The 21394-nt window shown below is 44.9% G+C and overlaps 1 protein-coding gene across 1 annotated transcript in view; it reads left to right on the forward strand.

The window, feature by feature from the left end:
* The window catches only part of LOC311526712 (protein eva-1 homolog C-like), a 47050-nt gene that overhangs the window by 6125 nt on the left and 19531 nt on the right, over window positions 1-21394 (forward strand). The window contains exon 2 of the mRNA XM_084640010.1: window positions 9485-9684. Within this exon, the coding sequence (XP_084496136.1) occupies window positions 9485-9684 (200 nt within the window). The remainder of the gene's footprint in view (window positions 1-9484; window positions 9685-21394) is intronic.

Raw genomic sequence — 21394 nt, forward strand, 5'->3', positions numbered from 1 at the left:
GCAAGGCCAGAAGCAAGATTATTGTTTAGTCTCTATCCTATTTATTTCACATTCTCCTAACAGGTCTCACCTACATGCCCAGTGTCTAACAGGTTGCTGTATTTGGGGTCAGGAAGGAATTTTCCCCTGGGTCAGATTGGCAGAGACCATGGAGGGGTTTTGCTTCCTCTGAAGTGTGGGGTCAGGGTCACTTGCTGGTTTGAACTAGAGTAAATGGTGGGTTCTCTGTAAATTGAAGTCTTTAAATCAAGATTTAAATAGTTTGGTCACCACAAAGCTGCATTTTTCTGGTGAATTTACTATTCGACCAAAAAATTTCTCCCAGTTCTAGTGCAGCCACACTGAAGTCGATGGTTGCAAAGGGCCAAATTTTGTGTTCAGTTACACCAGTGTAAATCCCTAGTGACTCTGTTGACTTCAGGATTTGGCTCATAAGTCAAGTACATTGGTGCATTCTTACACCTGGGCTGAATTTGGCCTGGTATGTTTTAAATGCCCACAAATTATTGAGCTTGTTAGAGTTGACTTACATAGTTGGAAAGAATAAGTCTATCCACTTCAGGAATCAGTGGATGAATGTCTATAACCAGGATTATGCAGAAGGTCAGATTAATTGATTCCAAGGTCCAAAGGACCATTGTGATCATCTAGTCTGATCTCCTGTATAACACAGGCCAGGGACCTGCCCCAAAATAATTCCTAGAGCAGATTTCTTAGAAAAAACATCCAATCTTGATTTTAAAATGGTCAGCAATGCAGGAATCCACAATGACACTTGATAAATTATTCCAAGGATGAATTATTCTCACTGTTAAAATTTATGCTTTATTTCCAGTCTGAAATTGTCCAGCTTCAATTTCTAGCCACTGAATTGTGTTACACCTTTCTGTGCTAGTCTGAAGAGCACATATTAAATATCTGTTTCTCATGTAGATACTTGTAGACAGTGATCCAGTCACCCCTTCACCTCTTCTTTGTCAAACTAAAAAGATTGAGTTCTTTGAGTCTATCACTCTGAGGTAGGTTTTCTGATCCTTTAATTGTTCTCGTGGCTCTTCTCTGAACCCTCTGCAATTTATCAACATCCTTCTTGAATTGTGGACTCCAGAACTGGACACAGTGTTCCAGCAGTGGTTGCACCAATGCCAAACAGAGAGGTAAAATAACCTCTCTAGTCTTACTCTAGATTCCCCTGTTTATGCATCCCAGGATTACATTAGCTCTTTTGACCACAGCATCACATTGAGTGCTCCTGTTCAGCTGATTATCCACGACAGCCCCCAAATCTTTTTCAGAGTCACTGATTGCCAGGATAGAGTCCCCCAGCCTGTAAGTGAGGACTGCATTCTTTGTTCCTAGATGTATACATCTACGTTTAGCTGTATTAAAATGTACATTGTTTGCTTGCATCTAGTTTACCTAGTGATCCCACTCTCTCTGTCAGTGACCTGTCCTTGTCATTGTTTATTCCTCTCCCAATTTTTGTCTCATCTGCAAACTTTATCAGTGATGATTTTGTTTTCTTCCAAGCAGGGCTGTCAAGCAATTAAAAAAAATTAATCACACAATAAAAAAATTAATTGCATGATTAATCGTGCTGTTAAACAATAATAGAATACCATTTAAATATTTTTTGATGTTTTCTACATTTTCAAATATATTGATTTCAATTACAACACAGAATACAAAGTGTACAGTACTCACTTTATATTTATTTTTGAATACAAATATTTGCACTGTAAAAATGATAAAATAAATAGTATTTTTCAATTCTCCCATTACACGTACTGTAGTGCAACCTCTATGTCATGAAAGTTGAAATTACAAATGAAGAATTATGTACAAAAAATAACTACTTTGTTTTTGAATGCAGTATAAAACTGTAGCCCCTACAAGTCCACTCAGTCCTACTTCTTGTGCAGCCAATCACTCAGACAAACAAGTTTGTTCACATTTGCGGGAGATAATGCTGCCCGCTTCTTGTATACAATGTCACCTGAAAGTCAGAACAGGCATTCGCATGGCACTGTTGTAGCTGGTGTTACAAGATATTTATGTGCCAGATGCGCTAAAGATTCATATGTCTATTCATGCTTCAACCACCATTCCAGAGGACATATGTCCATGTTGATGACAGGTTCTGCTCGATAATGAATCAAAGTAGTGTGGACCGATGCATGCTCATTTTCATCATCTGAGTCAGATGCCACTGGCAGATGGTTGATTTTCTTTTTTGGAGATTCAGGATCTGTTGTTTCCACATTGGAGTGTTGCTCTTTTAAAACTTCTGAAAGCATGCTACACATCTAGTCCCTCTCAGATTTTGGAAGGCACTTCAGATTCTTAAACCTTGGGTCAAGGGCTGTATTTATTTTTAGAAATCTCACATTGGTACCTTCTTTGCTTTTTGTCAAATCTGCAATGACAAATGAACAACATGTGCTGGGTCATCATCTGAGATTGCTATAACATGAAATACATGACAGAATGTGGGTAAAACAGAGCAGGAGACATATAATTCTCCCCCAAGGAGTTCAGTCACAAATTTTTAATTAATGCATAATTTTTTTAAAGAGCATCATCAGCATGGAAGCATATCCTCTGGAATGGTGGCCAAACCATGAAGGGGCATACAAATGTTTAGCATGTCTGGCACATAAATATCTTGCAATGCCGGCTACAAAAGTGCCACGTACTCACTTTCAGGTGTCATTGTAAATAATAAGCAGGGAGCATTATCTCCCATAAATATAAACAAATTTGTTTGTCTTAGCGATTGGCTGAACAAGAACTAGAACTGAGTGGACTCGTAGATGATAAAGTTTTATATGGTTTTGTTTTTGAGTGCAGTTATGTAACAAAAAAAAAATCTACATTTGTAAGTTGTACTTTCATGATAAAGAGAATGCACTACAGTACATGTATGACGTGAATTGAAAAATACTATTTTATCATTTTTACAATGCAAATATTTGTAATAAAAATAATAATATAAAATGAGCACTGTACACTTTGTATTCTATGTTGTAATTGAAATAAATATATTTGAAAATGTAGAAAAACATCCAAAATATTTAATAAATTTCAATTGGTATTCTATTGTTTAACAGTGTGATTAAAGCTGCGATTAATCTTTTTAATCATGGTTAATTTTTTTAGTTAATCACTTGAGTTAACTGCGATTAATCGACAGCCCTACTTCCAAGTCATTGATAAAAATGTATCTTCTGACTTTCAAATCTATTAATGTAATGATAGTTCTAATCCTAGTTCTTTTTAGCATAGGCAATGCTGTTTGGACTATACTACCTAGAATCTGCAACAAGAAGTAATAATTATTAACATTATCATTTATAACCTATATAGAATCATAGATGTGCTTGGCATATATTTTACAATATAGATAAAGACTGAGTCTCTGTCCTGAAGACCTTACAATCTAAGCTGGTCATCCTGCAAAATCATACAATCATAAGTAGTCCCAATGACTTCAATGGACTGCTCGTGTGCATTAAGTTAAACAGATGCATACATTTTTGTACAACTGGACGTTTGTTCAGATGAGACAACAGTGAGAAAGTGAATTAAGAGGAGGGAAGCATGCAGGAGAAGAGCATGTGATTATGAGTATATGTGCTTATCTAGAAGGGAATATGACATGCTTACAACTGTGACTACGCATCAAGATGATGAATATTTCTAAAAATAAGTGATATTTTGGGTTTATCGCTGTGCTTAGCGGATTTTTAGCTGTACAGCCAAGGTCAGTGTGTTTCCTTACAAAAATGAAACCCCATGGACTGTGGTGTATTATACAATTCCCAGCACCCTGCATTTTACAGAGAAATGCCAACACTTCTTTGGATGCTGAATCTGGAGGTTTTGGCAGCGTCGGGCTTTTAGATTCACTTATCACAATGCGTTTTCCTCCTTGGTGTATCAACGACGCACCTCTGCCAGGAATTATTACTGTTGCTGGTTAAGCACCTTAGCAGTAAGTTCTAACTTGGGTGGGCTATTGTTTTGTGTCTCACCGATCAGAACCCTCCTCCACCAATCAACTTGAGCCTCTGGTTCTGTCATTTGCTTGCCACCTTCACTTAAAGGGTATTTGCTGTGGTGCCCTGGAGGCACACTCTGACCTGTGATTCCGTTCACTGGTCGATGGACACCTGTATTCTGCTGGCTATTGATACATTGCTTGTGACATGAACTCGTGCACTGTGTCTAGCTTTTAATAGAGAGGTGCCCACATTAATTTACAGTAATTGGCCTCTTTCAGGCAGTGGCACAGGGAGCCCAACTGACTGAATGGGCTACGAAGAATGGCCCCAATGGGGCAAATTGGCACTGCCATCATCCTTTGGCTCAGTGGAACACTTTGGTCTTTGGGGCTGTCAGTCCGTCTTGTTTCACAGCACTAAATTAAATGTTGAAGCATAAGGTACCAGGCTCAGAATTAGGAACCCTGGATTCATTTTCTGGCTCTACCACCACCACTTTGCATGGCTTTTGGCAAGTCACTTAATCTCTCTTTGCCTCAGTTTCCCCATCTGTACAATGGGAATAACTACACTTGCTTTCTCCCACCCTTTGTTTGTCTCATCTCTTTAGAACATAAGTTCCTTGGAGTAGGGGTGGCCTCTTAGCAGGTATGTGCAGTGCCTAGAACAAATTGGATCTGATCCTAATTGGATCTGATCCTAATCTAGGCAACCCTATTACATGCTCGAACCACTGTACTCTGTGGGGACCCTTGAAGAGCAGTATTTTTCCAAGGGCTGAATGTTGCTCTGTGGCCTTGTTGATCCTGTCCCCCTCTCTCAGTGGATACCAGTACCCCAAGAGCTTCCCTCTTTTGCCCTTGTTGGTCCAGCACTGTTCTTTCCTGGAACCAGCGCCCATTCCAAGGAATGCTATTGCTTCCCCTCTGGGGAAGGTGGACTTTGCAGGGACCCCACCAAAGTGGTTGATCCGCTGCCCTCTTGGCTGCATTTCCATCCTCCTCCCTTCCGTTCTCGTTTTCTTCTTTGTAATGGCATTAAGATGAACGAACCAGCAGTGAAACGCTGAGGCCCTCTAGGGACAGATTTCAGACCGTTATTCTTCTCTCACCAATGAAAAGAGAAGGAAAGAAAATAATCAAAAAATCTGCTGCTGTGTCCAAGTGTAAAATTAACCCTGTGGGGCCCGGAGTGAGTCTGCATACAGGAAACCCTGCACTATGAGGAGCTCTGACGCCAGACATCAAAGGGTTAGCCCTGAGTACCGGGAAGGTAAAAGAGTCCATTGTGCAGCAGAGCCTGGTACCAGTGTTTCTGGATGGATTCAGAGAACAGGTGTGGATACACGCAGTGTGGATGGCAGCTCTCTCCCCAGATAGCTCAGTTGGGGGATGGGGGTTAGCTGGATGTACACAGCCCCGCCACACGGCTTTCCAGATCCTTCACCAGCTGTGAATTCAGAGCTTCTCAGACCAGTGAGTGAAAAATAATCTGGTCAATTGACTACTTTACTCAGAGTCATAGACTAGGACAAGTGTTTCTTAGACTTTGACTCTTGCTTGTAAATCTGGGTTGCTGCTGGTTTGTGGATCTCTAAGGCCTTGTCTACAAATGCCTCATGTAGCCAGTCTGGTGAGATCTGCACTGGTGTAAATAGTGCAAACTCCTACAGACAGAGATGCAGCTACATCAGGGGTTGAAATTCCAGTGTAGACAAGGCCTAAAACCTAGAAGGGAAGCTGGCATTAGGTTGACCAATTCACTACCCACCCTCGCTATTAAATCCCCAAGCTCAGGCATGTGCTGTAGGTATGTAAAGGATCCCTCAGGGTTTACACACAATCCTTCACCATCCTTCCCTGGGGCAGGACAGTACTGCCAGGGAAGGATTTCGGGGAGCTGGAGTGAGATCAGCCTACAAAGAAGGAGATAAGGGTGGGACGGGCTTTGATATGTCAGGAGTTTCATACAACCTCAGTAATTAATGGCCAGTGCTGGTACTAGAGGACATGGTTCCTTCCCTCAGCAAGTATCAGAGAGGGGGAAGCTCCCTGCTAATCACAAGCTGCGGGGAAGGCAACTCACAGCCAGATTTCCTCCCCCTCGACCTAGCAATGAATTTTGATGGGGGGCAATATGAGCAAATCTAATCAAAAGCCCAGTACGATGTATGTTGGGTGGGGAGAGGGCAAGTCGCTCATGGTCAGGGCGCTATGTATTCCATGATTCTTCAGCTGCAGCATTTGTCAATGTCCACCCCTTGCCAGAGAAATGCACTAAAGATTGTAACTTTCATTATAAATAACCAACCCCACCCCAAAATGGTTGCAAAGAAAACCTGCCAGAAGAAAATTGAGTGTAAGCGGATGCAGTCTTGCCTTAGACAGCCTGACAGTCTTAAACAAGAGAGCTGAGCTGCAGTATTAATTCTGAAACCCACTGAAGACCACTTAAATAGTTAATGTGGTTGCTATTTCACTGCTGGCCCTTTTAGCACCAACATCCAGCTACTGTGCTCATCCCACAATCCCACTCTGCCTCCATCACCTTCCACGCAGCCAAAAATCCCAACTGCCGCCTCCTCAGCTACTAAAACCTCCCTCTTCCCCACTGCTGAGGCCTACATGGCAGTATCTGCCATGCACTGAGAACTGATCTTCAGGGGCTGAGTGAAATTAACAGCGTGAAATAACCTGGTACCCAGACTGGATTATATTCATTGTCATATTTAACAACATAAGGAGCTCCTGTTTTTGTAATTCACCTCCAGCTGCTGTGGATTTTTCAGCCTGACCCCCCAGATTGTCATAGAAACCAAGAGACCTTTATACTGGATGTAGGCCCAACGCCTGCACAGTATACCTGGCCTTGCCCACAATGGCTGCAAAAAGTGCAGTGTCAGGGGGCATTGGCGCCCCATTGAACGCGGGACAGTGCTGACCTCTGGAATGGAGCATATAGGTGTCTGTCTAAATATGGGCTCGTGAGACGTGAAGTAGGGAGGGTTCCCTAGGGACCTTTCCTTCAAAGTCTGGCCACAGTCATGAGTGTCAGGATATACTCAGGCTGAAGTGTGCATGGTAAGGGGAACTGAAAGTGGCCCTCAATGCTGTGCTGTGGCTTTGGCTGGTTTTAAGCCCTGTAGCTCTTGCTGCTTTGGTGCCCTCTGAGGGTCAGATTCTGCTACTGTACAGCTCACTGCCAATGATCTCCTTGACTTCTGTAGCACAGGATCACATGTTAATGAGGTCAGGGATCTACATGGGGGAGCCTCTCCACATGGTCCTTCACTTAGTAGGTCTATGTCATTAAATTAATCATTGCAAATGGCACAGAGAACTGGGAGGGAGGCAATTGTAACTTACTCTGGTTTTATTTCCTTGTTTAGCTGAGTGGGGCCCAATGAGGGAGATATAGTATGAGTAGTGGAACTGCAGAGAGAGAAGAGCAGGGTGAGGAATGACTCATGTGGGACCTGAAAACTTCATGTGTGGAGCACTGGCCCCTCAATATCTAGAACCAAGCTTTCATGGTTTTTTAACTTTGCCTCCTTGCTGCTTCTCTTGTTCTCAGTGATACCACCGCTGCTCAGCTGGCTGATAAGCAAAAGCTCCCTGACACAAGCTATGTATTTCAGACACAGGGCTGGAGCTTCAGTCATGGGGAAATGCTTCTGTAGAAGCTTTCATGTCAGACTGAGCACATCTCATTCCCTGCTGTAAAGAGCTGAATAACAGTGATGAGGGGAAGGAGAAGAAGCTAAAAAGTGAAGGGCCTAATTCTCCCCTTACACTAATGTATAATTCTGCCAACTTTGGTGGAGTTATTCCTGATTTACTCCTGTGTAAATGGGGCCTGGACATGGCCACTTCCTGTGATAGTCTTCTCAGGATAAGGCCTGGCTTACATTTTTTAATGTAGAAGTGACCTTGGAGAGGTCTTAATGCAGGTCCCTCCAGAACAAACTTGATGTCTCCTCAGTGTCCCAAGCCCTCTGCTCAGCTGGGGAATAGGAGAACAATGTGAGGAACTGGCTGTGGAAGAGCTGGTGATCTGAACTCCAATTCCCTGAGTGCCAGTGCATTGTGTCTCTAGAGGCAACTTAATCTTGGTCTATAAGTACCTGCACAAAATATATCTGATACTACAGGGCTCTTTAATCTGGCAGGCAAAGGTGTAACAAGATCCAATGGCTGTAAATTCAAGTTAGAAAAATTGAAGTGGAAATAAGGTGTAACTTTTGAACAGTGAGAATAATTAGCCATCACAACAGCTCACCAAGGGATGTGGGGCGTTTTCCTTCAGTTGGTGTCATTAAGTCAAGACTGGATGTCTTTCTTAATGATAAGATCTAGTTCAACCACAAGTGATTGGGCTTGAGGCAAGTGCTGCTGGTGAATTTCTGTGGTCTGTTATGAAAACTATTAGATTATTATAATTGTCCCCCCTGGCCTTAGAAGCTATGAATCTATGAACCATCTTGGTCTGTTTCTACAGTAAGTTTGTTATGTCACCAAAAACCTTGAAAACCGCCAATTGGTTCTTTTAGCTTAAAGACAGGTTAAAAAAAACCCAAATGTTTGTCTCCAACTCTTGCTTATTCTTTCCAAGTGGCTGAGCTGGTTTTTATTACTTTTATCCCACTTTGGACAACCCTTAGCGTAGACTAGGGTTCTCAAACTTCAATGCACTGTGACCCGATTTCTGACAACAAAAATTACTACAACAAAAATGACCCCAGGAGTGGGGACCAAAGCCTGAGTCTGCCTAAGCTCTGCTGCCCCAGGTGGGGAGGATCAAAGCCAAAGCCCAAGCCTCACTGGCCCAGGCACGGGAGCCAAAGCCCAAGGGCTTCATCCCCAGGCAGGGGGCCTGTAACTTGAGTCCCACCAACCATGGTGGGAGCCCTCAGGCTTTGGCTTTGGCCCTGGGTGGTAAGGCTCAGGCTTTGGCCCTGGGCCCCAGCAAGTCTAATGCCAGCCCTGGCAACCCCATTAAAATGGGGTTGTGACCCACTTTGGTGTCCCGACCCATAGTTTGAGAACTGCTGGTATAGACCTTGGTACAATATTCCCCTCCCTCTGCCTGGCAGAAAAGTGCATTCCCCTCCCTGCCACAATATCTCCCTCCTTTACTGAGTTTGCATTTGCCTGGGATACTTCAGGGCCATCTCCTCCAACTGGGTCTTGAACCTTTTATAGGTGTGAGGTCTTTTTTAGGAGTGGTGGGTGAAATTCTGTGGCCTGCATTGTGCAGGAGGTCAGACTAGATGATCATAATGGTCCCTTCTGGCCTAAATATCTATGAATCTATGAAACCTTCCTGCCCCCGCTGCCAGGAGTCTGGAGGCTGTGTTCTCATTCCCTGCAGCTCTAACACTTCCCAGCTCTAATGACTCTTTATGTTTTATAGGGACAAGTTGGGACTAGCATGGCTACAACGACCCTGCATACAACATCTGTGTGTTTTACTCCTCTCAGGTTACCTTCAAAAGGTGCTGAAGAACCACACAGCCCATGCCTGTGATGGGGAGCAACTGGGAGTCATTTGTCCCCACAAGACCTCCATTAGCATCCTATCTGCATTTTATGGGCGTCGAGTGCCCAGCCAGAACCTCTGCCCAAGCACTGGCAATATCTCTGGTGAGAGCATCATGTGTGTGTCTGCCACAGCCCGCCAGGTAAAAGCAAAAACATCCTTGAAATTCACAAGTAACAACATTCCAAGGGACTGCAGGAAACCAGGGCAGTACCATGCATGGAGGTGTTCAGGGTGACATGGGATACTCTTGGGTTCAGGCAAGGGAGATCAGATTGTCTGATCAGGGTCCCCCCAAAGTGCCCCCACATCTGCCAACTGGCCCTCAAACATTGTAGCCTCAGGTCCCATCCTAAAAAATGGTGGGTGGTTTGGGACTTTGTAGTGAAGCCCCGCCCCTTACCTATACATGCAGAAGGAATTCAGGATGCTGTTTTACCAGTGGAGTGATGAAAGGTACTGACAATGGGACTTCTGTGATGGACTGGGTGGGGTTCACCTCCTGGAACTGCATTTGAGGATATAAACCTAGGAAGAGGCATTACAGATTTATTTTAACCAAGATGAATTTTGGAATAGGCATACAAAAAATTAATTGTGAGAAATTTGTCCATGTTAGGGCTTAACCCAGAGAGGACGGATGGTCCAGTGACCGTGTAACCCCGAAAAATTGATTTTGGGGATGCCGCTTTAATACCCTACCCCCCTTAAACTGTCCTTCCCGAGGTATAAGTTTCCAGGGTTGTTAAGGAAACGCTAAAGGACATGGATATAGCCTTCGGATAAAGTAATTGACACAGGCAGTATTGTTTTCCAAAACAAAGTAACTAATAATCCCTAATACGCTGTATCCTAAAAATTCTAAACAAAACACAAAATCCCCAAGACACAAATCCCCTGTTCCAAATTTAAAGAGCATTTAAACCACAGTAGTATACGGTTTACGATTCTAAGCAAAGTGCTTTGTTACAAGTGGCCAGTTTGTAACAAATTGCTGACAGTAGTTCTTTAAATCAGTGGTTCTCAACCTTTCCAGACTACTGTACCCTTTCCCGGTGTCTTGATTTGTCTTCCATACTCCATTTCACCTCACTTAAAAACTACTTGCTTACAAAATCAGACATAAAAATACTAAAGGGTCACAGCACACTTACTGAAAAATTGCTGACGTTCTCATTTTTACTATATAATTATAAAATAAATCAATTGGAATATAAATATTGTACTTACATTTCAGTGTGATTCTTAAGCCTGTTTTTCACTTGTGAGCCTTGTCTGAAGTCCAAGCCCTGCTGTCCAGGGCTGAAGCCCTGGCTGTCACCCACTGATTTCGGCCCTGCACTTGCAAGCCCGTCCCATGACCTCCCTGGAGGCTGCAAACCCCAGGTTGAGAAACACTGATCTAAATGAGTTGAGTACCCCCTGGAAGACCTTTGACTACCCCCAGGGGTACACGTACCCCTGGTTGAGAACCACTGCTTTAAGTTTTGCATAAGTAAAATACAATTAAAAACACACACACACTTCTAGCATACACATGTTAAATACTATGCTAGACTACACTACACTAAAATTATATTAAAACTGGCAAGCTTACTTTATAAATTCATTGGTATCCCTTTATATCACTACTGCTGCTGTGATAAATCTTTTAGTATTCTTCTTTAATCGCTGTTCAGCTCCTGGTCAGTCAGCTCTGCTCTGCTCCAGTTTTCTTTTCTCTGTCTCTCTCTGCAGCAGCTTTTCTGACTTCTTTCCTTTGGCTTCTCTTGCTGGTTTCCAGTTCAGCCGTCTGCTCCCGACTGAATCTCTCTCTGACTCAGACTCCAAAACTGCCTGGTGGCAGCTGGCCTTTTATGGTGCACTGTGGGTCTCTCCTAATATACCTTTCTATTCTTATCAGCAATTACCCCACTCACACATGCCCAGTATCAACCACTTCTTTAGGAAATGTAAATTTCAAAGATTTAAATACAGAGAGATCATGGTTTTTAATTTACTGGGGCTAATACAGAATGAAAGGAAATCATTGTTATCCTTTGACTCTGGGTACTCGAGTCATGTATGGTGGAGGTGAATACCTAAGTCCTTATTCTTTTCACCCAAGAGATTCTTCGAGAGGTGCTTTTTTTGTGTAGAGTCCAATGGCAAAACAATTTTTAAACCTGGTTAAATACTTCCTTAACATTGCACTTTGCTGGGAAGAGATCTGCCTTCATGTGGGCTTATGAAGGAAAGACATTGTGTGCCAAAAAATCAGAAAGCCAGATAGAGGCACAGGTTCTTTGACATTAGCAGCAGCTAACTTTTCATTCTGGGTATGGATAGTGTCACCATTTTAAGGAGGGGTGTCTGGATAAGAAACTAGGAGATATGTTGGGGTTTTAAAGCAACTGAACCACCCCCACCCCACTAGGTTCTGACAACTACTGTGAAAATTGTTTGAGGTGGGAGGCATCCTCTAACCATCTGAAACAGGCAGTGACTTTTCTGACACCAGTTAGATCCTCATCACAATCACAGTGGAATGTTTTTTATTTAGTGACAGGCCATTTATCACCATTTACAGCAAGCTGATCTTCATCCTTTTCATTTAGTAGAAACATTCTTGACTGTCCCAGCTGACATATCAGGGAGTCAAAATGAAGCCATGAGCCTAGACTGATCCTGGGTCTCTGATCTCATGAGCCAGGGGACTTTATACTTGTGAAATTTAATTGCCTCCTGTTGGCTTATCTTGGGGATAGGATGCAGCTGGGTTTTGCAATTGAACTGAGAGCTCTGACTTGTTTTGTAGCTGAGCCTGTGGTAACACCACTGAGCTCCTTTTTACTCACCATCACCTCCTTGTTCTAGATTCACCAAGAGAGTGGAAATCCTTGTCCTTGTGCCTTTGGCTGCCAAGGGCAGCTGGACTTACAGAGAATATTAGAGCAAGAGGTGGGCAGAGCAGCACAGGAGAACTAAGAGCTGATTGGAACCTTCCTTATAACTTCAGACTGACCCTTTCATAGTACATGCCTCAATAATAAGAGCAACCCTCCATAGGCAGTTAGGAGTGCCCTGGATGTCATGTTCCCTGAGTCATGAATGGAATAAGGAATGAGGCAGACAGGGGATAGCAGTGTTACCATCTCCCCATAGCTCAGAGTTAGCATAGTTATCCATCACCACTCTTAACATGGGTGACCGCTGGGGCAATCCCCTCACCCCTCAGAATCAACCAACTTTCCTGGTTCTCTGGAAACCAACCTGATTTCAGTGAAAATAATGCTGCTGATAATGAGCATAAATCACACAACTAGTTACAGTAGCTTTGTCTCTTTGGAAGATTCCCCAGCCCAGCAGCTCTAGTTCTTTCTCTGCCATTTCACTTTTGACTTAATAAACATACCAAAGGCTTTTCACCCACAGGCTGGGCTTTCCATTCCCAACTTTTGTTCCCCATCAAATGCCTCACATCAGCCTGAGCTGTCCTTGTGTTGAGCCTCTCTTTAGTTACAACACTCTGGGCCCATCGACCCAGCTAGAGGAGGGTGTGGCTAACTCCCTGGTTCCCTCCAGGGACTGAATCTCCCTGGCCAGTCCAAGTATACAAACTAGGAAATATCATTTGGTCCAGCCACTGATCATTTTAATCATGGATAAGCCTGTGATTCTGTCACAGAGGTCGTAGAAGTCACGGATTCCATGACTTTCTGTGACCTCCAGGACTTCCAGAGCAGCTGGTACGGCTGACTGCAGGGCCACCCGAGCAGATGGCCCCAGGACCAGCTGCTCCGGTGCCCCATAGCCAGCCGCACCAGCCACTGCTGGAACGGCCGCAGGGCCAGCTGCTCAGGCCATCCCCAGGGCTGGCCGCACCGGCTGCTGCTTGGGCGGCCCCAGCAGCTGGCTCCAGGGAGCACCCATGCACCAGTTGGTGTGCCTGGCTCTGGGGAGCACCTGAGCATGGGTCCCAGGGTGCCTCGGGGACTGCCCGAGCAGCAGCGGCCCCAGGGGCAGCTCTGGAAGTTATCTGGAGAGTGGTCCATGGGGAGTAGCAGCCGCTGGGAGCAGTCAACCCCTAGCATTGGAGTAGGGGCCCCTGAAGTAAGGTCTGTTGACTTAAGGTATTGAGGCTTAAGAGTGAAATGGGTCAAAATTGTTTTCCATTTGTGTAATTACAGATGTAGAGGGAACCAGTCACCAAGTTTGGAGGCTTATTGAGTTATTTGTCTTTATGGCCTGTATCCATCAGTCCCCTATTCCTGCCACTCGTGGGGCCCACTGACTTTCCCTTACTCACCACAACCAGCATGCAGGGCATTTCTTAGGGGGCTTTCTAAACCAAGTGCTCCAGGGTATGTGCCCTTTTCCCCCAACTGCCTCTCTCATGAGGTCAGAAGGCTGCCAACCCTTTAAGGGAAGTCCCTATGCTAGATCCATGAAGTCATTCAAGCCTCCAGTTATCTCATGTACACAAGATGATGGGGTTAGAACCAAAGAAATGGTATGTAAATAACAGCACTGGTGTGACACCCCACCAAGGTCATCCAGACAGGGTCACCCTAGGGCTAAGTACAATGAGTAAGAGACACCTCACAATTATAGAGAGCACTTTCTCACCCTCCTACGGGCTGCAGAGCTATCAGAGACACCACTCTGGATTTCAGCACAGCACAGGTATACACTGCAGGTTTCTATCTGGCCCCACCATGGGAATCAGTAATACACTTATCTTAGCAGCCTTCTGTGAGGCAGGGCAGGACTATGAGTCTCATTTTACAAGGTGAGGATTAAGGAGTTTGCCTGCAGTCACACGTGGCAGAGGAGAGAATCAAACCCAGATTTCTCCCAGCCTAGACAAATGCACTAATCACTGGACCATCCTTCCTCACTGCAGGGTGCCTGGCTTGTCTGCTGGGATCTAGCCCTGAACTGATCCAGGATTGTCTCCAGAGTGGTAGCAAACACTCTCATTGCCAAGTCTACCTTTGCATCTCATCACTTCTACTAAGCATCCCTGATCTCCCAGGCTGCCTGCTTTCTGGGCTAGCCATAAAGACCAGGCTTTGGCAAATTGTCTTGCCTTGGTGTGTGGGGTCACCCTGAAACCAGTGCAATATGCTTTGAAAGACGCAGGACAGATATAACACCAGATGGGAATGACCTGATTGGGTACACAGCCCTCAGAGAGTGGAGTCCTGTCAGGGGCCTAGGATTTCATGTGACATTTTTCTATTGTCATATCTAGTGTAGGCTCTTGCCAGCACTGGTCTTAGAGACAACGGACACCTGAAAGAGTCTGAATGGGCACTGCAGTAGAAGAGAGACACAGAGTAATAGAGAGACCCAGAAGTATAACAGCAGCTCACATACATTTTGCAGTGTCTGGGACTCTAAAGCCTCTTTGCCTGCACATGTTCCTTTCAGCTGTGGTTTCATGGCTAAGTTCAGTACTAACCCCCAATTGTACACGGGGATCTGTAAGTGCTAATACAGAATGTTTTGCCCTAGGCTTCCACTTGTTCTCCCCATAGTAAATAGGAGAGCTGTGCTGCCCCGGGCTGATAGTGTCCTTTTAAAATCATTCTTCTCAACATGTGCCTCCATTGGTGGGGCTGTGGAAGCTAGCTCAGGATGAGAATGTCAAAGAATTGTTCCATATTGGCTACATTTAAAGTTGCATGAGTAGATAGAAAGGGATTATTTGTATATGACCTTTCTGGTTTTAGCCTTTTCCTTTTAAAAAAAAGGGGGGGGGGGCAGGCAACCAGGAAGCCATACTTGGCACTGATGTGGCCATTGCTGGAATATTGTGTCCTGTTCTGTTGCCCACAAATCAAGAAGGATGCTGATAAATTGGAGAGAGGTCAGAGAAGATCCATGAGAATGATTAAAGGATTAGAAAACCTGCCTTATGGTGATAGACTCAAGGAGCTCAATCTATTTAGCTTAACGAACAGAGGTTAAGGCGTGACTTGATTAGTCAGTAGTCCATGGGGAACAAAAATTTAATAATGGGCTCTTCAGTCTAGCAGAGGAAGGTCTAACATGATCCAATGGCTGGAAGTTGAAGCTAGATAAATTTAGACTAGAAATAAGGCATACATTTTTAACAGTGAGTAATTAACCACTGGACAACGTACCAAGAGTTGTGGTGGATTCTCTATCACCGACCATTGTTAATACAAGAAGGGATGTTTTTCTAAGAGATCTGCTCTAGGACTTACTGTGGGGATGTTCCCTGGCTTGTGTTATACAGGGGGTCAGACCAGATGATCACAAAGGCCCCTTCCCGCCTTGGAGTCAGTGAATCTATGAAAAGACTGGAGTAAGATATATGAGAAATAGGCTCCTGACTCTCTAAATCAGGGGTCGGCAACCTTTGAGAAGTGGCGTGCCAAGTCCTCATTAATTTAAGGTTTCACGTGCCAGGAATAAATTTTACATTTACAGGGGCCCCCCAATGGAACCCCAGACTGGCAGCGAGCTAAGCGGTGCCGGTGGCCAGGACCCTGGCTAGCAGGGGCCAGTGGACAGAACCCCAGACCAGCAGCGGGCTGAGCAGCTCAGCACGCTGCCTGTCTGGGGTTCCATCTGCTGCCCTCGCTGCAGGTCTGGGATCCCAGCCGCTGGCCCCGCTCATCCCACTGCCGGCCTGGATGGGCAGAACCTCGTGCCAGCAGCAGGCTGAGTGGGGCCGGTGGCCAGGACCCCGGCTGTCAGGAGCCGCCAGATGGAACCCCAGACTGGCTGTGCGGGCGCCAGATGGAACCCCAGACCGGCAGTGCGCTGAGCCGCTCAGCCCTGCTCAGCCTGCTGCCAGCCCAGGGTTCCATCCATCCAGGCCAGCAGCGGGCTTAGCAGGGCCAGTGGCCAGGACCCTGGCAGGCAGAAAAGTGCCACTAAAAATCAGCTGGCTGCCGCCTTTGGCACGCATGCCGCAGGTTGCTGACCCCTGCTCTAAATCTTTCCCCTGTCCTCTGAGTGAATGCCAGCTGTAGGTGTCAGGCCAGCACTTCTTGGGTTAACCACAGCTCAGAATGCAGTAGATCAATTTAGATTAAATTGAGTTAGACCAGATGATCAGTTCTTATCCCTTATTTGGTTATTTCTGGGTCTCCCAGCTGCTACCAAGCTTTCAGTAATGCCATTCTGGGGGGGTTTCCCCTGACCTCTGCAAAGCTGTGGCACCCAGGCACTCCCATTAGAAACAACCCCCAGCATCTTGTTGCAGATTCTTCTAAACATCTCACTAGAGCTGGTGAACCATGGAGCTTAGAGAGCTCTGCAAATGCTCGTACAGAGTTTGTTGCCCTAAGCTCCCGCTTGCTCTGCCTATTCAATGGAAGAGCTGACAATGTCCTCTTAAAATAATTCTTCCAAACCTGGATCCACCTCAGGCCTGGCTCTGGCTGCTTATATGGGGCTTCCGTTGACTGAAGTTGCAGCAAAGGTAGTATTTTACCTAGAGACTGTGGTGAAAATGAGCCTTCTCTGTGTATGCTAAACCCCATGTCCCTGGGGTGCATGGGCTCTGCTGAGAGTAGTGTGGAGGGACTGGGGAATGTCTTCCCCCAAAGAACTCACCATATTGAAGTCCAAAGCAGAAGCACCTCCATCGTGGGACAATCACCCCCAAACTTCTTTTCAAACTGGTTTTTGTATTTTAAGAAGGGGCTTTTGAGCGCCTGCTCCAGCCCATCACTGAGATCACGCAGGATGACTAATGCCTGCATGCTGCAACCAACTCCATCCTTTGCTGGAAACAATCCGCACAGAACTCCTCAACAGCCACCTCTGAATTTATTTTCTAGGTACGTTCATGGCTGTTTTTAGCCCCATTGGAGCACTGGTCCTTTAAAATACCTGATCCTAACCTGCTCAGCTCTGGGCCAGAAAGTCACGGGCTCAAATCCTACATGTCCCATGAGTTCAGGTCTGGAGCTTCGACCCAGTGCTGTGACTGTGGGGCATTTCTATGCGGGTGTTGCACTGTCAAGGCATCATCCACTGGTCCCTTCTACCCATCTCCAAATGGCCGTGTATGTGGGAGTTAGAAAGCCCAGGGCACTCTTCTCTTAACCTTGGTGTCTTGGTCAGTGTTCCTTCTTTCAGCATAAAACCAAGTGCTACAAGCCATAGCTTTCTGGAGCTGCTGCTATTGAGCTAAAAAGCTGTTGTGTTATAGTCTCTGGCTGCAGTGTTTGTGCTGCCAGCATCTAACTTAAGGATTTCTCTGTAACACCAAATTCTACTCTGTTTAGGGAGCAACTGAGTTGCAGCCAGTAATTGTGTTTGCTTATTGATCTGTGTCTGTGAAGGGAGGAAGTGCCATCTAGAGGCCAGTGCCCGTAATAATCGGTGCTGTTGAGAGTATATCACTTACACGCTAGTGAAAGGTTTCAGAGTAACAGCCGTGTTAGTCTGTATTCTCAAAAAGAAAAGGAGTACTTGTGGCAGCTTAGAGACTAACCAATTTATTTGAGCATGAGCTTTCATGAGCTGCAGCTCACTTCATCGGATGCATACTGTGGAAACTGCAGAAGACATTATATACACAGAGACCATGAAACAATACCTCCTCCCACCCCACTCTCCTGCTGGTAATAGCTTATCTAAAGTGATCATCAAGTTGGGCCATTTCCAGCACAAATCCAGGTTTTCTCATCCTCCGCCCCCACCCCCCCAAACTCACTCTCCTGCTGGTAATAGCCCATCCAAAGTGACCACTCTCTTTAAAATGTGTATGATAATCAAGGTGGGCCTTCTCACCCCCCCCCCCACCCCCCTCCAAAAACCACACACACAAACTCACTCTCCTGCTGGTAATAGCTCATCCAAAGCGACCACTCTCCCTACAATGTGCATGATAATCAAGGTGGGCCATTTCCAGCACAAATACAGGATGGGGGTGGGGGGGGGGGTGAGAAAACCTGGATTTGTGCTGGAAATGGCCCACCTTGATTATCATGCACATTGTAGGGAGAGTGGTCGCTTTGGATGAGCTATTACCAGCAGGAGAGTGAGTTTGTGTGAGGGGGGGCGGAGGGTGAGAGAACCTGGATTTGTGCTGGAAATGGCCCAACTTGATGATCACTTTAGATAAGCTATTACCAGCAGGAGAGTGAGGTGGGAGGAGGTATTGTTTCATGGTCTCTGTGTATATAATGTCTTCTGCAGTTTCCACAGTATGCATCCGATGAAGTGAGCTGTAGCTCACAAAAGCTCATGCTCAGATAAATTGGTTAGTCTCTAAGGTGCCATAAGTACTCCTTTTCTTTCCACTAGTGAAAAGCAGCTGTGCAGTCCTGACTCTGGAGCTGCACATGCAGCATTTTAATGCAAGACAGAAAGAATAAGCTGGCAGTCGTTAAACTGTGGGCAAGGCCTCATCAGGCTTTTAAATTGGAATTTGCTAATGCCTAGTGGCTGCAGTAAAAGAAACAGGTCGGGAGAGCCCTGAGCCAAGGCGTGAGAAAGCCACAATACTTTGGAATGGTGCAGGATCTCTTCTTAGCCTAGGGTCCCTTTGGTCTCTCTGCTGATGAGCTAAGTTCCCAACAGTGTTCAGTACATCTGAATGCCTTTCCCTGGGAAGCTAAGGAGATTAATATACAGATACAAGGTCCAGCAACACTGTGGTCCTGTTTTCCAAATTCTCCGTCTTTTGCAATATGAGGCACTTGAATTGTTTGAAGAAATCTATCCTTGGGTGGGACTTGAACTAGCCATCTTGTTATACAAAGTGGCAGCTCTGTCACTGGAACAAAAGGAAAAACCCTGTGAGCTGTCCGTGGAAACACCACTAGAAGCTCCATGTAGATTGTGATCCGACTGAACTAGGCACTGTACAAACTTAGAGAAGACATAATCCATACATCAAAGAGCTTGAAATCAATTTATGCATAAAGCAGACATAGCAAATAGGTATAACCAAATGGAAGGGGTGCAGGGAAGTTGCGTAATATATGAAGATCCTTTTGCATAGACAAGCTGTCTGCACAATGTATAGGAAGTGAGGATTTTTAACTCTATTTGCTGCAGCTACATGGTGTATTTTGCTCAGCACAACACACCTGTAGGTTCACAGGGCAAGAATCAGATGCAGCCATGTGTTAACTGTAAAACAAATGTCAGAACAATTTGTAAAATTAAAATTGGTTCTTTCTTTCCCTAGTAAAATACCAAAAGAGCAAATTACCAGATACCTAGAGAGTAGCAGAACCAGGACCAATAACCAAGTTGGTTTTCTAAAGAGTAGGTTTGTCTAATCAATTAGCTATTTTTGATTTTGGCTAGAATTGCAAAATTAGTGGGAAAAGGGAATGCAGTAGATTCCATGGATTTGGATCTTAGCAAAGGATTTGATATGGTTGCATGAAATTTGAATTGAAAATCCAATTCAAAATGGTCTGGGATGAAAACACTCTTATGTTGACTGAAAAAATGTCACACGGGGTAATGCCAAACTACACAGTATATAGAACTATGAAGGCTACAGCTGTCTTCCTTAATGATCTAAGGCGGAGTTTCACATCTGGTGGGTTGCAACTCCCAGGGAGGTCACAATAGGCAATTGCAGGAGTCAAGAAGCATTGGAAATTTTATTACAGTCTCAAGCAAAGATAATCTCACTCCCCCACTCCCAGCACACTTCAAGGTCAACTATTCTGCGTCCACCTCTCGAAACACACACCAATCAATTCTATAGGCATAACATTGCTATCATTTTTTATTCTTACTTTTATCGTAAATAGTATTTATGGTATAGTAAAAATGTTTGACTTTGAAGAAGGCACCGCCAACCTGAAAACTGTTGAGAAAACTGGCCTAGAAGTTGGAATAAACACCATGGTTAATGGAACCGGCAGATGGTTTTAACTTGAGACGAGCTGTGTATGTGAGGGCAGAGAAATTGTACAGAGGAACTGGATCAATGAACCAGGACTGGAAGGGAGCTCCTGAGTCACCACACCCTGTCTCCTGCTGTTGTCGGTAACCCCCACCATATAGTCCGGTCATAAATTTATCAAGATCCCTCTTAATCCCTGTTCGGTTGCTGCTCCCACTGCTCCTGTTAGGAGGCTGTTCTAGACCCCTCCCTCTGATGATTAGAAGCCTTCTTCCAATTTCCAACCTAGATTTATTCATGGCTAGTTTATCCTCATTTGTCCTTGGACGACCATTGTCCTTTAGCTTCTATAGCTCTCCTCCATCCCTGGTGTTTGCTCCTGATGTATTTATAGAGCACAACCAGCTCCCCACTAAACCTATGTTGGCTTAGCACGGCTCTTCCAGCCTCCTTGCATGAAATTGGACCTCCCTTCCCCTGATCATCCTTGTAGCCCTTCTCAGCGCCGATTCCAGTTTGAATGCATCTTTCCTGAATGGGGGTGACTAGAAGAGTATGCAGTATTCCAGATGAGGCCTTGTGAAATGGTTTTAATATATTGGCAGAAAATAACCAGATTAAATTAAATTTGGAATAATCCAGGCCAGTATCTCTGTGGAAAAATAATCTGAAGGGCAGATATTCAATGGGAGGGTGAAGTCTGGAAAGCAAAAACAACGAGGAGTCCTTCTGGCACCTTAGAGACTAACAAATTTATTTGTGCATAAGCTTTCGTGGTCTAGAACCCACTTCATCAGATGCATAGAGTGGAAAATACAGGAGCAGGTGAAAATACATAAAAAGATGTGAGTTGCCTTACCAAGTGTGAGGTCAGTCTAACGAGACAAATCAATTAACAGCAGGATACCAAGCGAGGAAAAATAATTTTTGAAGTGGTAATGAGAGTGGCCCTGGACCCATGGAAAAGAAGCCCTTGAGGAATTCCACCATGGTTTCAACAATTTCTATCCCA

This window comes from Lepidochelys olivacea (genome assembly GCF_965140295.1).
Source record: "Lepidochelys olivacea isolate rLepOli2 genome assembly, chromosome: 9".
Lineage (NCBI taxonomy): Eukaryota > Metazoa > Chordata > Testudines > Cheloniidae > Lepidochelys > Lepidochelys olivacea.